The sequence below is a fragment of the Ammospiza caudacuta genome, chromosome 5 (genome assembly GCF_027887145.1).
Source record: "Ammospiza caudacuta isolate bAmmCau1 chromosome 5, bAmmCau1.pri, whole genome shotgun sequence".
Lineage (NCBI taxonomy): Eukaryota > Metazoa > Chordata > Aves > Passeriformes > Passerellidae > Ammospiza > Ammospiza caudacuta.
Genome location: NC_080597.1, coordinates 77,039,444 through 77,052,030, shown reverse-complemented (window position 1 = coordinate 77,052,030; position 12,587 = coordinate 77,039,444). Strand labels below are relative to the sequence as shown.

Sequence of the window (12,587 nt, the reverse complement as noted above, 5' to 3'; positions counted from 1 at the left end):
ATCCCTACCTGCTGTAACCTGCTCATTCCTCTGGTCACTCCATCCATCCTGCAGGGAAGCACGCTGGGATCCATCATCCAGGAGCCCATCATGGTCTTGCTCACTCCTGGCTGCTTCCCCACCTCTGTCCCAGCTGGCAAATCCCCTGCCCTCCCTGTCCCTGCTGGGAAAGGCTGGATGCTGAGCTGGATGCTGAGCAGGATCCCCTCTCCAGAAAGCAGAGCTGTGTGCCATTTGTGATTTTGGAGGTTTTATTAATCAAACTCTTTACAAAGTCATCCTGTACAGAGTGACCTCGCAGTCCTGATTTAAAAACGAGCTGAGGAACGCCCCTGCCCCGCGGAGCCGGGTGGGAACGGGGCTGGGCTGCTCCTTTCCCCCATAAATAAAAGAGCTTATTCTGTTCCTGCTTCCCACTATTTACAGGGGTTCCTGTGCTGGGATTCCACGAGTCCCAGCAGGGAACTGGTACCAGGAGGCAGCAGGGCTGAGCTGAAATGTAGTGTGGGCCTGAACAGCAACGACCACGTGGAAAAGGGATTTGTTCTCATTCCTCATCTTCAAGTACACTTCGGGAAATTCATTTGCCTGCTCCAATGGCAGCTGCAAGAAAAGACTTCAAACCACTCCAATAATTTACCTGTACCGTTTAAAAAGAACTTTCCTATGTGAGACTGGATGGCAGGGAATGAATCCCCTGAGGGTTTGCATTTCCACCTTTAAATAAGATTTATGTACAGAGCTAAACCCGACTTTCCCCCACCCCCAGCAGCTGCTGGGATGGATGGTGGGGATCCACTGGGATTCATGGGATGAGTGGTGGGGATCCACTGGGATGGATGGGATCCACTGGGATGGAGGGTGGGGATCCACTGGGATGGTGGGGATCCACTGGGATGGTGGGGATCCATTGGGATGGTGGGGATCCACTGGGTTGGATGGTGGGGATGTCCCCCACAGGACCGGGGTGCCCAAACTGGTGCCACAGGGCCTGGGGAGGAGCCGTGTCTTGGTGGCTTCACTTTGTCACCTGCAACACAGAGACGTGGCCCAGGTCAGTGCCTGGCACCCTCTGGGCAGTGCCAGCCTCCTGCAGAGCCTCCCCAGGGCCAGGCCTGGAGCTTTTCCCGTTTTCCAGGTGTGGCTCTGCTGGATCCAGCTGCAGGAATCGGTGCTGACTGGCAGATCCCACACCCAGCACTTTGGGATGGTCCCTGCCCTGCTGCTGGATCCCAGCTCCCTGCTGGCCACCCCACAGCCAGCCCTGAGCTGTTCCCAGCTTTTTGGGATCAATCCCAAGCTTTCCCCTCTTACCAGTAGCTTCTTCTGAAGGGAGCAGCCACTTTCTGCACCGTCCCGAGGAAGGTGGAGATGTCAGCCACCAGAATTCCTTTGCTTTCCAGCATCTCCCTGCAGCTGCTGCTGGGGTTTTCTGCAAGGGGAGGAGCAGCAGCTCCGTTAATTCCAACAGAGGAGTTTGTTCCTAAACCTGCGGGGAATATCCCTAAACCCCACCGTGGCCGCTCTGCTGCTCTGCCAACACCCTCAGCCACCCACGGCTCCAAAAACAGCCAAAAAATCCCAAATTCCCTTTCAGCACCCACACCTGCAAGCAGCAATTCCCACAGCAGCAGAACAGGGGTTTTTTATCCCCCCCACCCCTCTCCAGGCCCTTTCAGGGCGCAGGGCTGGGATCCTCACCTGTGAGGAACACGGCGAAGCGGGCGCGGACGTGCTGCGCCTGCAGCCCCAGCAGGCACTGGGCGCGCCGGGGCTCGGCCGCCGAGTCGCAGCCGTGGAAGGGCAGCAGCTCCAGCAGCTCTGCCCCCTGGCACCACCTCAGCAGCTGCTGCTTCCTCTGGGCACTGCCATCGGCCCTGCTGAGAGAGGGGCACGGCTCAGGGAGCGAGCAGGCAGGGTGGGATTTGCTTTTCCAGGTGGATTTTCCAGCCCCACGGGTGATTTCTGAATCCAAAGTGGAACATTCCCCCCTGCCCCAGGGCTGCCTGTGCTGGTTTGGCCTGGGCTTGGTTCATTTTTGTCTCAGGGGCTGCTCTGGGGTTGCTGGGAGCTGTGGTGGGTCAGGGGGGTTTTGCTGCTGCTGGAGCAGGGTTTGGAAAGCCAAGGCTGCTCTCACTCACCCACGGGCCTGGGGGCACAAGGGCAGGACAGGGGGGTGCCACTGTGAGTGCCACTGTCCCAGGGGTGTTCCAGAGCCTGGAACCAGGCTCAGGATACAAAGCTGGGAGGAGAAGGAAGAGGGGATGTTGGAGAGGTGGTGATGATGGAGCCTGGCTCTCCTGGGGATGAATCCCTTGGTTTTCCCAGCTTTCCCTGCTGAACTGGCTTCATCCCAACCCAGGAGTTTTCTCACTTCACCCATCCATGGATGAACCCAGGCCAGAGCAGCTCCATCTTCAACCATTCCTGGTGGCAAATGGAGCGGCAATTCCTTCTCTGCACCCCCATCCCTCCCCAGTCCCAGCTGTGACTGATGGGGCAGGGAAAGGAGCAGAGGGGGCAAAGCCCAGGAAGGTGCCCTGAGCCCCAGGGGTGTGCCAGGAGCTGGGATGGGCTGGGGGAAGGGAGAGAGGTTTGCTGTGGGAGTTTTGGGGTTGTGCTTTGGGAGTTTTGGGGTTGTGCTTTGGGAGTTTTGGGGTTGTGCTTTGGGAGTTTTGGGGATGTGCTGTGGGAGTTCTGGGGATGTGCTGTGGGAGTTCTGGGGATGTGCTGTGGGAGTTCTGGGGATGTGCTGTGGGAGTTTTGGGGATGTGCTGTGGGAGTTCTGGGGTTGTGCTTTGGGAGTTCTGGGGATGTGCTGTGGGAGTTTTGGGGATGTGCTGTGGGAGTTCTGGGGATGTGCTGTGGGAGTTCTGGGGATGTGCTGTGGGAGTTTTGGGCATGTGCAGCCCCTCAAGGGAATCTGTGCCTCCCCAGGAGCCTGCAGCACTCCCTGAGGGCGCCTCTGCCAGGGAGGAGCCTTACGGAGGCCCAGCAGGGAGCAGGAGAGCTGCCAGAGCTCTGCCTCCTCCAGGATCACATCCAGGACAACGTTCCAGGCCATCTGACGCTCTCCAGGTCCCAGGCCCTGCTGCTCCATCCCAGAAATCCCCATTTCTCAGGCAGAGCCGTTACCTGAGGTCTCCTCTGAGCTGCTTGCTCTCCCTGTGGTGCAGGAGCCACCTCCACCTCCCGCTCCTGTTCAGCTTCTCCAGCAGCTTCACCACCTCCTTCAGCTGGCCTGAGGGGACACCAGAGCTCAGCGTGGCTGGGGTAAGGGGGGGGCCTGGGGGTCTCTGGGCCCAGCCCTGCTCCAATGGGGCCACCTGGGGGTGCTCAGGGCTTTGTCCAGGGAAGCTGTGAGTCCCTGCAAGGATGGAGACCCAAACTGCACAGGATGGGGAGTTGGGATCATGCCCTGGGGTGAATTTTTCCCTGATCCTAAAGGACAAGTGCAGCTTGTCCCTGTCACCTCACAGAGCATCTCCCAGGAGAGGTGGCTCTGTTTTCTCTGCCCCTTCCCACTAAGGAGCTGAAGGCAGCAGCAAGTTCTCCTCCTTTTCCCACTGGATACTGGGAAGGAATTCCTGCCTGGGCTGGCATTGCCACAGCAGCTGGGGCTGCCCCTGATCCCTGCAGTGCCCAAGGCCAGGCTGGAGCAGCCTGGGACAGTGGGAGTGTCCCTGTCATGGAATTGGATAATCCTTAAGGTCTCTTCCAACCTAAAGCATTCCATGAGTCTCCAGGCCAAACAAACATCCTGGGACAGCCAGGGACCTGTCCTGGCACCAGAAATCCATGGGACAGCCCTGCCCTGGCCTAGGATGTTTTGGGACCCCTGAGCTGGGCACTCCATCCCAGAGAGAGGGATGGAGTCAGAGGGAGGGCAGGAATCCCCCCTGGAACCAGAAGCAAGGGGAAGGTTTGGGATGTGTCAGTGGGACTCACCCAGGGTCACCCTTTCCAGCAGCTCCTCGTCGGACACCACGAACCCTCCGGCCTGGAAGAGCTCCTGGAATGTGTCACCTGTCACCTCCTCAGGCTCGTCCACGCCGGCAAACACCACGCTGGGACAGCGCTTCAGCTCCAGCAGGCACGGCACCTGCTCCAGGAACGGGGATTTGGGAACAGCTCCAGCCCAGGGAGCCCAGAGAACCCTGTCCAGTCCAGCCCATCCCATCCCAGCATAGCCCAGCCCAGTGAGCCCATCCCATCCCACCCCATCCCATCCCACCCCACCCCATCCTATCCCATCCCATCCCACCCCATCCCATCCCATCCCATCCCATCCCATCCCATCCCATCCCATCCCATCCCATCCCATCCCATCCCATCCCATCCCATCCCATCCCACCCCATCCCACCCCATCCCATCCCATCCCATCCCACCCCACCCCATCCCACCCCACCCCATCCCACCCCATCCCATCCCACCATTCCTGTCCCCACATCCCAACCCAGCTGGATGCAGATCAAACATTCCCTGAGCCAGGGTGAGGCTGGACCAGGGAAACCCAGCCCCACTGCTCTGAGCTGGGCCGCTCCCAGTTTTTACTGAATGCTGGGATGGAATCCCCGTGCTGAGGAGGAGCAGGGCTCCAGGCTCACCGTGTGGATGTGGGAGGCGATGTCCTGGTTCCTGACGATGACCAGCAGCCGCTCGCTGTCCCCGCGCCGGGCGCTGCAGAAGCTCAGGGGCTCCGTGCTCACAAAGCCCCGTGCCTCCAGCAGGGCCTGCAACACACACAGGGCAGCCTGGTGGGGAGCGTTCCCCTGGGGACACGGGGACAGGGGGGAATGGGAGCCCCCAGCCCTGCAGGGATGGGAAAGGCACAGGGATGGGGCACTTGGGGACATGGGGGCCTTGGCAGTGCTGGGGGGTGGTGGGACTTCAGACTAAACCAGAGCAGATTTAGGTGGGATATTGGGAAGGAATTCCTGCCTGGGCTGGCATTGCCAGAGCAGCCGGGGCTGCCCCTGATCCCTGCAGTGCCCAAGGCCAGGCAGTGCACCGTGGGATGGTGGGAGGTCGGATGATCTTTGAGGTCCCTTCCCACCCAAAGCATTCCATGATTCTGCAGTGACTCAATCCCAAGGCTCCTGTGCCTGTGATTGCAACTCCTGGCACTGGGAGCCAAGGTGGCTCCTGGCGCCCAAACCATCCCTGTCAGGCTGCCCAGGCTTCCCTGCTCCTGCCACCCTCAGCTCTGTCCTGGAGCTGCCCATCCTGATCCATTCCATCCATCCTGATCCATTCCATCCATCCCGATCCATTCCATCCATCCTGATCCATCCTGATCCATTCCATCCATCCTGATCCATTCCGATCCATTCCATCCATCCCAATCCATTCCATCCATCCTGATCCATTCCATCCATCCCAATCCATTCCATCCATCCTGATCCATCCCAATCCATTCCATCCATCCCAATCCATTCCATCCATCCATCCCAATCCATTCCATCCATCCTGATCCATTCCATCCATCCATCCCAATCCATTCCATCCATCCCAATCCATTCCATCCATCCCAATCCATTCCATCCATCCCAATCCATTCCATCCACCCCATCCCTCCTGATCCACCCCATCCCTCCTGATCCATTCCAATCCATCCCCATCCATCCCAATCTACCCCAATCCATCTCCATACATCCCAATCCACCCCAATCTATCCTGATCCATCCCAATCCCTCCTCATCCATCCCAATCCATCCTGATTGACCCACATCCACCCCAACCCACCCCGACCCACCCCGCTCCCCGAGCAGCTCCCACCTTGGCCCTGTCGAAGAAGGGCTCCTGGCCGCTCTCCAGCAGGTAGAACATCCCGGGCTGCCGGCCGGCGGCCACGCGGCGCAGGTGGCAGCGCAGGGCCCCGCACAGCTCCGCCACCATTCCCCGGAGCTCCGCCGGCCTGCGGGGCCGGGCCAGCCCCGGCCGGGCGCCCCCGGGCTCCCCCTGCCCCCGGGCGGCGCTCCCGGCCAGCAGCAGCCTCTGGAACTCGGAGAACTCCCGCAGGATGCCGGCCACGTCCCCGTTCCCGTCCCCGTCCCCGCGGGGCTCCGGGCCGCGCCGGTGCCGCAGCCGGGCCAGGCGCAGCGCGGCCCCGCGCTCCCGGCTCCGCGCCCGGGCACGGCCCCTCCTGGAGGCCCGAGGGTCCCTGCGGGAGCGGGGCCACCCGTCCGAGGGCGGGATTGTCACCCGCAGGGGGCTCCTGCTGCGCGGGGACAGCGGCACGCGGGGAGGGAAGGCCGTCGGGAAGAGGCTTCTGGAGGTAGAAAAGGGCGGTTTGCCGTCCCTTAGGATTTCTTTTAGCTTATAGTGGAAGCGGAGGCACTCCATGTCCAAAGTGTGCTGGGTGATTTCCTGCAGGCCCCGCCACGTCCCCAGCAGAGACCGGGCCAGGTGGGACTCGCGGGCTCGGCGGCTGCGCCTCCGGGGCAGCTGCAAATGTGCCACCCTGTCCTGGCACTGCCTGGTGACCACGACGCCCCCAGAATCCCTGGGAATGTCCCAGTGCCAGCCCTCCCCGGGCTCCTCCGTGGGCTCGGAGCTCCTGGAGGAGCTGTCCCAGGTAGTCCTTGCTCCTGCAGCATCCACGGATCTCACGATGCAGGAGCTCCTGCTCGGAAGAGGGGAGCGAGAATTCCCCTCCAAATATTCCTGGTCTGAGTCACCAAAGGAATTCTCCAATGGATCCTCAAAGGCCAAGCCCTCGTGGGTGTCTTGGCTTGGCAGCTGCTCTTCCCTTGGGAGCACATCCAAAATATCCTCGGCATCACTGAACTCTGGGTGTTCTCCAGAGGGATCCCTGGGCTCGTCCCACGGGATGGGAGAGGCGGGAATTTCCCCCTGTCCCACCTCAGTGCCAGCACAGTCGGGATCAGGGAACCCCTGGGATCCCTCGGGGTGATGCTCACACTCATCCCAGGGCTGGCACAGGGGACACTCCCGGGCTGGGAAAGGGGCAGGGCTGGCAATGCTGCCCCCTTCCAGCTCCTCGGGCAGGAAGGGCTCCTCGGGCAGGAAGGGCTCCTCCTCCCTGGGGCTCCCTCCAGCATCCCCTGCCAGGCTCCGGGGGCTACCAGGGCTACCACAGCTCCGGGGGCTGCCACAGCTCCTGGGGCTACCATAGCTGCCGGGGCTACCATGGCCCCTGGAGCTACCAGGGCTACGACAGCTTCTGGGGCTACCACAACTTGTGGGGCTGCCATGGCTCCTGGGGCTGCCACAGCTCATGGGGCTACCATGGTTCCTGGGGCTACCAGGGCTACCACAGCTTCTGGGGCTACCATAGCTCCTGGGGCTGCCATGGTTCCCAAGGCTGCCACAGCTCCTGGGGCTGCTCCCAGGGCTGTCATGGATCCTGGGGCTGCTCCTGGGACTCCCATGGTTCCTGAGGCTCCCATAGCTCCCAGGGCTGTCATGGATCCTGGGGCTGCTCCTGGGGCTGCTCCTGGGGCTGCCATGGTTCCTGGGACTCCCATGGTTCCTGGGGCTGCTCCCAGGGCTGCTCTTGGGGCTGCCATGGCTCCGGGGGCTGTTCCTGGGGCTCCCATGGTTCCTGGGGTTCCCATGGTTCCTGAGGCTCCCACAGCTCCTGGGGCTGCCATGGTTCCAGGGGCTGTTCCTGGGGCTCCCATGGTTCCTGGGGTTCCCATGGCTCCTGGGGCTGTTCCTGGGGCTTCCATGGCTGCTGTGTCTCCCAGCCCACCGTGCACTGTCTGGAGTGGGAGGGAGCATCCCAGGCAGCGCCTCAGGCAGGGGTGAGCCCGGCTCCGCAGGCTCCGGATCGTCCCATGGGTCACACGGAGAAGGAGGAGCAGATCCTGGTTCTGCTGACGCTGCCACAGGTGAGCAGGGAGCTGGGGACTCCAGCAGCTCTTGGGAACAGCTGGGATGGAAGGAGCCGTGCAGGCTCCAGGCAGCCAGGCTGACCTGCACGGCTCCTCCTTCCCGGCCCGGCTTCCAGAGGCGGCACAGCACCGACTCCCGCCGGCCCGGCACGGGGGAAACACCGGCACTGGAGACTCCGGCGGCAGGAGAAGCGGGAGCCGAGTCCCCCTGGATGTTTGGGAAGCTCTGCTGCTGCCTGGGGAGCTCCTGCATGGCTGAGATGGCCTCCCTGATGGAGGAGGAGGGCTCTGGTTCCAGCAGGTGATGGTGGGGAGGGGTCTCTGCCATCTCCGTGTTCGTGGTGTCACTCCCAGGGGAATTCTCCATCCCAGGGAACACATCCCTGCTCTCCTCAGCTCTGCACTCATCTCCTATGTCTGTGCACTCAAAGGGGGAGTCCCGGCCATCTTCTGCCCCCACGGGATCATCCAGCTCCACCATGCCATTGCCAGAGGGGCTCCCCAGCCGTTCCTCCACCAAAACCCCGTTCCCACCCTGGTTTGACTCGTCAGCACCCAGGGAATCGGGGTTGGGGTCGGCGTCACCCCCGCCCCGCTGCCCCGGGCTGCCCGGGGACGGTGACTGGAGGCTCCCCATGGGCCGATGCTCTGGGGCACCCCACGGATCCGTGGATGCACTGGGAGAGGCCGGGCACACGGAGCTGGTGTCGGGGGACAGGGCCAGGCTCACTCCGGGCCTGCAGGGGGATCCCGGGCTCCGGGCCGGCTCCCAGGGCTCTCCAGAGGGCGCCGGATCCCGGTCTGTGCCCTCGGAGCCAGGCGTGGCTCCAGCAGGCCCCGGGCTGTCTGTGACGCTGTCGGGCTGTGCCCCGCGCACAGGGCTGGGCACAGGGGGCACTGCCAGCTCCCCGCTGCTCTCACTGTGGGGTGACCCCACCTCGGCCACTCCAGCCCCGTTTGGCTCCGACCCCGGCGTGCCCAGAGCGTCCCAGGGATCCGGGAGCTGCCCCTGGTTTGGTGGCACCTCCTCAGGAAATCCTCCAGGGACAGCCCCAGCCCCACCTGAGGGCGCTGGGGAGGATCTGTCGGGGCAGGGGGGTGCCAGGGAGGCGGGGCTGGGCACGGGGTCCTGCTCAGGAACACCAAACTGCTCTGGAGACGCCGAATTCCCTGGATTCTGCTCACATTCCATCTCAGCATCGCTGCTCTCCGACAGCACCAAACCCACGGGGCCCGTGAAGGAGCCTTCATCCTCCAACTCCTCATTCTCCTTCTTCTCCTCCTCCTCCTCCCTCTCCTCCTTTTCTGAGTGCTCCAAGGGCTCCTGGCATTGCTCCCCTTCCTCAGGGGCTCCCCCAGGCTCTGCACTTCCAGGAGCTGCTTCCAAGGGCAGGGAATCACCTGCAGGCTGCGGATCAGCGCCATCCCCACCTTCCAGGGAACGCCCGGAGCCTCCCGCTCCCTCCTCATCCTCGGGAGGGCCGGGGCCGCTCCCTGGGCCTGCCTCCCGCTGCTCTTCCTGCTGCTTTTCCTGCTCCCCGTTCTCCTGAGGTGCACTGGGGGGCTCTGTCCATGGAGCTGTGCTGGAGTTCGGGGTTTGGCTCCCGGGGTTTTCCGTGCTCGGAGAATCCGGGGATTTGCAGGGACAGCCGAGATCCTCGGGAGGGCTGGGGGAGATCCTGGCATCCGGCAGCTCCTCCTTGGCTGGCTCCTCCTGGAACACAAGCCACAGGTTAACAAGAAATAAACATTCCTCATAGGAAAAAAACCCCACTGGAATATTTTTTCCTTCATGGAAAACAGTTCCAGCCTTACGGAAGCTGCCGCTCTGTTCAAATTTCAAAGTTCGAGAATTGAGGCTTGGAAATACCTCAGCAGATCCCCACATTTTATGTTTACCCCAAGAACCTCCACTCCTGACCATGTGCAGGCTGGAGAAAGTGTAAAAATGAATTTCAAGCTTTATCCAGAATGGAATTTTCATGGATCTCACCGGAGGGATGAGGGAAGTGATGCAAAGCACTGCACTGGCACCTGTGTGGGGGAAAACCCCTGAGCCAACAAATCCCAGCTCTCCAAATCCACGTGGGAATGGCTGTGCTGGATTTGGAACTCTGCTCTGGGATGCTGGGGCTGCCCTGATCCCTCAGCTGAGGACACAAACTCGAAATTTAAATCAGGAACAGGCACTGAGCTTGACACTTTAATTACTTTAGTCTGGGATTCCTCCCCTTTGGAGAGCATCCCTGCTTCCCTGGGTTGCCCACAAGCACAGCTGCTCCACTCCTCTGGAAAATCCTGCTCTTCTAAGAAGAAAATTCTGCTCTAAGAGGAAAATTCTGTTATTTTAAGAGGAAAATCTTGCTCTTTTAAAGAGGAAAATTCTACTCCTTTAAGGGGAAAATCCTGCTCTTCTAAGAGGGAAATGCTGCTCCTCTAAAAGGAACATCCAGTCTTTTAGGAGGAGAATCCTGCTCTTTTAGGAGGAACATCCTGTTCTTTTAAGAGGTAAATCCTGTTCTTTTAGGAGGAAAATTCTGCTCTTTTAAAGAGGAAATTCTTGCTCTTTTAGGAGGAACATTCTGTTCTTTTAAAGAGGAAATTCTGCTCCTTTCAGAGGAAAATCCTGCTCTTCTAAGAGCAAAATCCTGCTTCTCTAAGAGGAATATCCTGCTCTTTCAAAGAGGAAATTCTGCTCCTTTAAAGGAAAAATTCTGCTCTTCTAAGAGGAACATCCTGCTCTTTTAGGATGAACATCCCGCTCTTTTAAGAGGAAACTCCTGCTCTTTTAAAGAGGACATTCTGCTCCTTTAAGAGGAAACTCCTGCTCCTCCAAGAGGAACATCCTGTTCTTTTAGGAGGAAACTCCTGCTTCTCTAAAAGGAACACCTTGCTCTTTTAGGTGGAATATCCTGTTCTTTTAGGAGGAAAATCCTGCTCTTTTAAGAGGAAATTCCTGCTCTTCCAAGAGGAAAATCCTGCTTCTTTAAGAGGAACATCCTGTTCTTTTAAGAGGAAATTCTGCTCCTTTAAGGAGAAACTCCGGCTCTTCTAAAAGGAACATCCTGCTCTTTTGAAGAGGAAAATCCTGCTCCTTTAAGAGGAAATTCCTGCTCTTCTAAGAGGAAAATCCTGCTCCTTTAGGAGGAAACTCCTGCTCTTCCAGGAGGAAAATCCGCTCCTCTAATAGGAACATCCTGTTCTTTTAGGAGGAAAATCCTGCTCCTCTAAAAGGAACACCTTGCTCTTCTAAGAGGAAACTCCTGCTCTTTTAAAGAGGAAATTCTGCTCCTTTAAGAGGAAACTCCTGCTCTTCCAGGAGGAAAATCCTGCTCTTTTAGGAGGAACATTCTGTTCTTTTAGGAGGAAAATTCTGCTCTTTTAAAGAGGAAATTCTGCTCCTTTAAAGGGAAAATCCTGCTCTTCTAAGAGGAACATCCTGCTCTTTTAAGAGGAAACTCCTGCTCTTCCAAGAGGCAAATCCTGTTCTTTTAGGAGGAAAATCCTGCTCTTTTAAAGAGGAAATTCTGCTCCTTTAAGGAGAAAATCCTGCTCTTCTAAAAGAAACATCTTTTAAGAGGAAACTCCTGTTCTTTTAAGAGCAAACATTCCCTGGAGCCCCCCCGGCCGCACTCACCGCGTTGGTGCCACTCGCATCGGTGACACTCGCAGTGACACTGGAGACATCGCGGGCGCTCTCCTCGGGAACGCCCTCGGGCTCCACACCCAGCGTTTCCCTGGAATGCTCCTCCTGCAGGGAAAGGCTCTCGGGACAGCTGGTGGAGGAAGGCTCCTGCTCCTCCTCCTCCTCGTCCCCGCAGGGCAGCTCCCCCGAGGAGGAGGACACGGTGCTGTCCACGGCTCCAGCGGCTCCGTCCGTGTCCGTCCGGGAACCCGCGGGGCTCCGCTGGGGCTGGGGGGCGCCCTGGCACGGGGGGCCGGGGTCCAGGGAGCTGCTGGGAGTCTGGTCAGGGTCCCAGCCCGAGTCTGCAGGGCACGTCTCGAAGCCAAAGCAGTCCTGGCTGTCGTCGCTGAGCTCCAGGAAGCCGCCGGAGCTGCTGATGGAGACGAATTTGCTGGGGTTGCTGTGCTCCACCACCTTCCTGGAGCTGCTCAGGAGCTTGCTGGGCTTCCTGTAGAACAGGGCCACCCACATGTGCAGGATCAGCTTCATCCCCTCCACATCGTCGGGGAGATCGGGATCCCAGGGCCTGGCGAGGGAAGCAGAGAGAGTCTGAACCATCCTCATCCTCCCTGTTCTGCTCCAGGGGATTCATCCATGGAGCTCATCCTTGGGAATCCGTCCCTGAGAATTCCTCCCTGACAATTCATCCCTGGAGTTTATCCCTAAAATTCATCCCTGGAGTTCATCCCTGGGAATGCATCCCTGAAATTTATCTCTGGAAATCCATCCCTGATAATTCATCCCTAAAACTCATTCCTGGAGTTCATCCCTGAAATTCATCCCCAAAATTCATTCCTGGAGTTCATCCCTGAAATTCATCCCCAAAATTCATTCCTGGAGTTCATCCCTGAAATTCATCCCTGGAGTTCATCCTTGGGAATTCATCCCTGAGAATCCATCCCTGAGAATTCATCCCTGGAGTTCATCCCTGGAGTTCATCCTGGGAAATTCATCCCGGAAATTCATCCCAGAAATTCATCCCTAAAATTCATCCCTAAAATTCATTCCTGGAGCTCATCCCTGAGAATTCATTCCTGAAATT

At 59.2% G+C, this 12,587-nt stretch overlaps 2 protein-coding genes across 2 annotated transcripts; both read right to left on the bottom strand.

Moving 5' to 3' along the window:
- Positions 1-300: 300 nt before the first annotated feature.
- TASOR2 (transcription activation suppressor family member 2) lies at positions 301-7,301 on the bottom strand. The gene is made up of 7 exons (XM_058805806.1): positions 5,780-7,301; positions 4,609-4,734; positions 3,949-4,102; positions 3,136-3,241; positions 1,702-1,877; positions 1,315-1,432; positions 301-1,030 (listed from the first exon to the last, which is right to left on the bottom strand). Exons 1-7 carry the CDS (start codon positions 7,241-7,243, stop codon positions 1,027-1,029), a joined length of 2,148 nt encoding a protein of 715 aa, XP_058661789.1. The 5' UTR covers positions 7,244-7,301; the 3' UTR covers positions 301-1,026.
- Positions 7,302-7,808: 507 nt separating this feature from the next.
- Positions 7,809-12,109, bottom strand: LOC131558324 (collagen alpha-1(I) chain-like). The gene is made up of 3 exons (XM_058805974.1): positions 11,498-12,109; positions 7,943-9,574; positions 7,809-7,898 (listed from the first exon to the last, which is right to left on the bottom strand). The coding sequence occupies exons 1-3, from the start codon at positions 12,107-12,109 to the stop codon at positions 7,809-7,811; spliced, it is 2,334 nt and encodes a 777-aa protein (XP_058661957.1).
- Between the last annotated feature and the right edge of the window lie 478 nt (positions 12,110-12,587).

Bases quoted from the DNA above. Each gene is read 5' to 3' on its own strand.
- TASOR2 (XM_058805806.1), bottom strand. From the start codon at position 7,243: ATGAGCTGTGGCAGCCCCAGGAGCCATGGCAGCCCCACAAGTTGTGGT. The intron at 4,103-4,608 runs GTGAGCCTGGAG...TTCCTGGAGCAG, and splicing joins TCGCCTCCCACATCCACACG to GTGCCGTGCCTGCTGGAGCT. The intron at 1,433-1,701 runs GTGAGGATCCCA...CTCCCCTTGCAG, and splicing joins CTTCGCCGTGTTCCTCACAG to AAAACCCCAGCAGCAGCTGC.
- LOC131558324 (XM_058805974.1), bottom strand. From the start codon at position 12,109: ATGAGGATGGTTCAGACTCTCTCTGCTTCCCTCGCCAGGCCCTGGGAT. The intron at 9,575-11,497 runs GTGAGTGCGGCC...CTTGTGTTCCAG, and splicing joins ATGCGAGTGGCACCAACGCG to GAGGAGCCAGCCAAGGAGGA. The intron at 7,899-7,942 runs GTCAGCCTGGCT...CTTCCATCCCAG, and splicing joins GGGAAGGAGGAGCCGTGCAG to CTGTTCCCAAGAGCTGCTGG.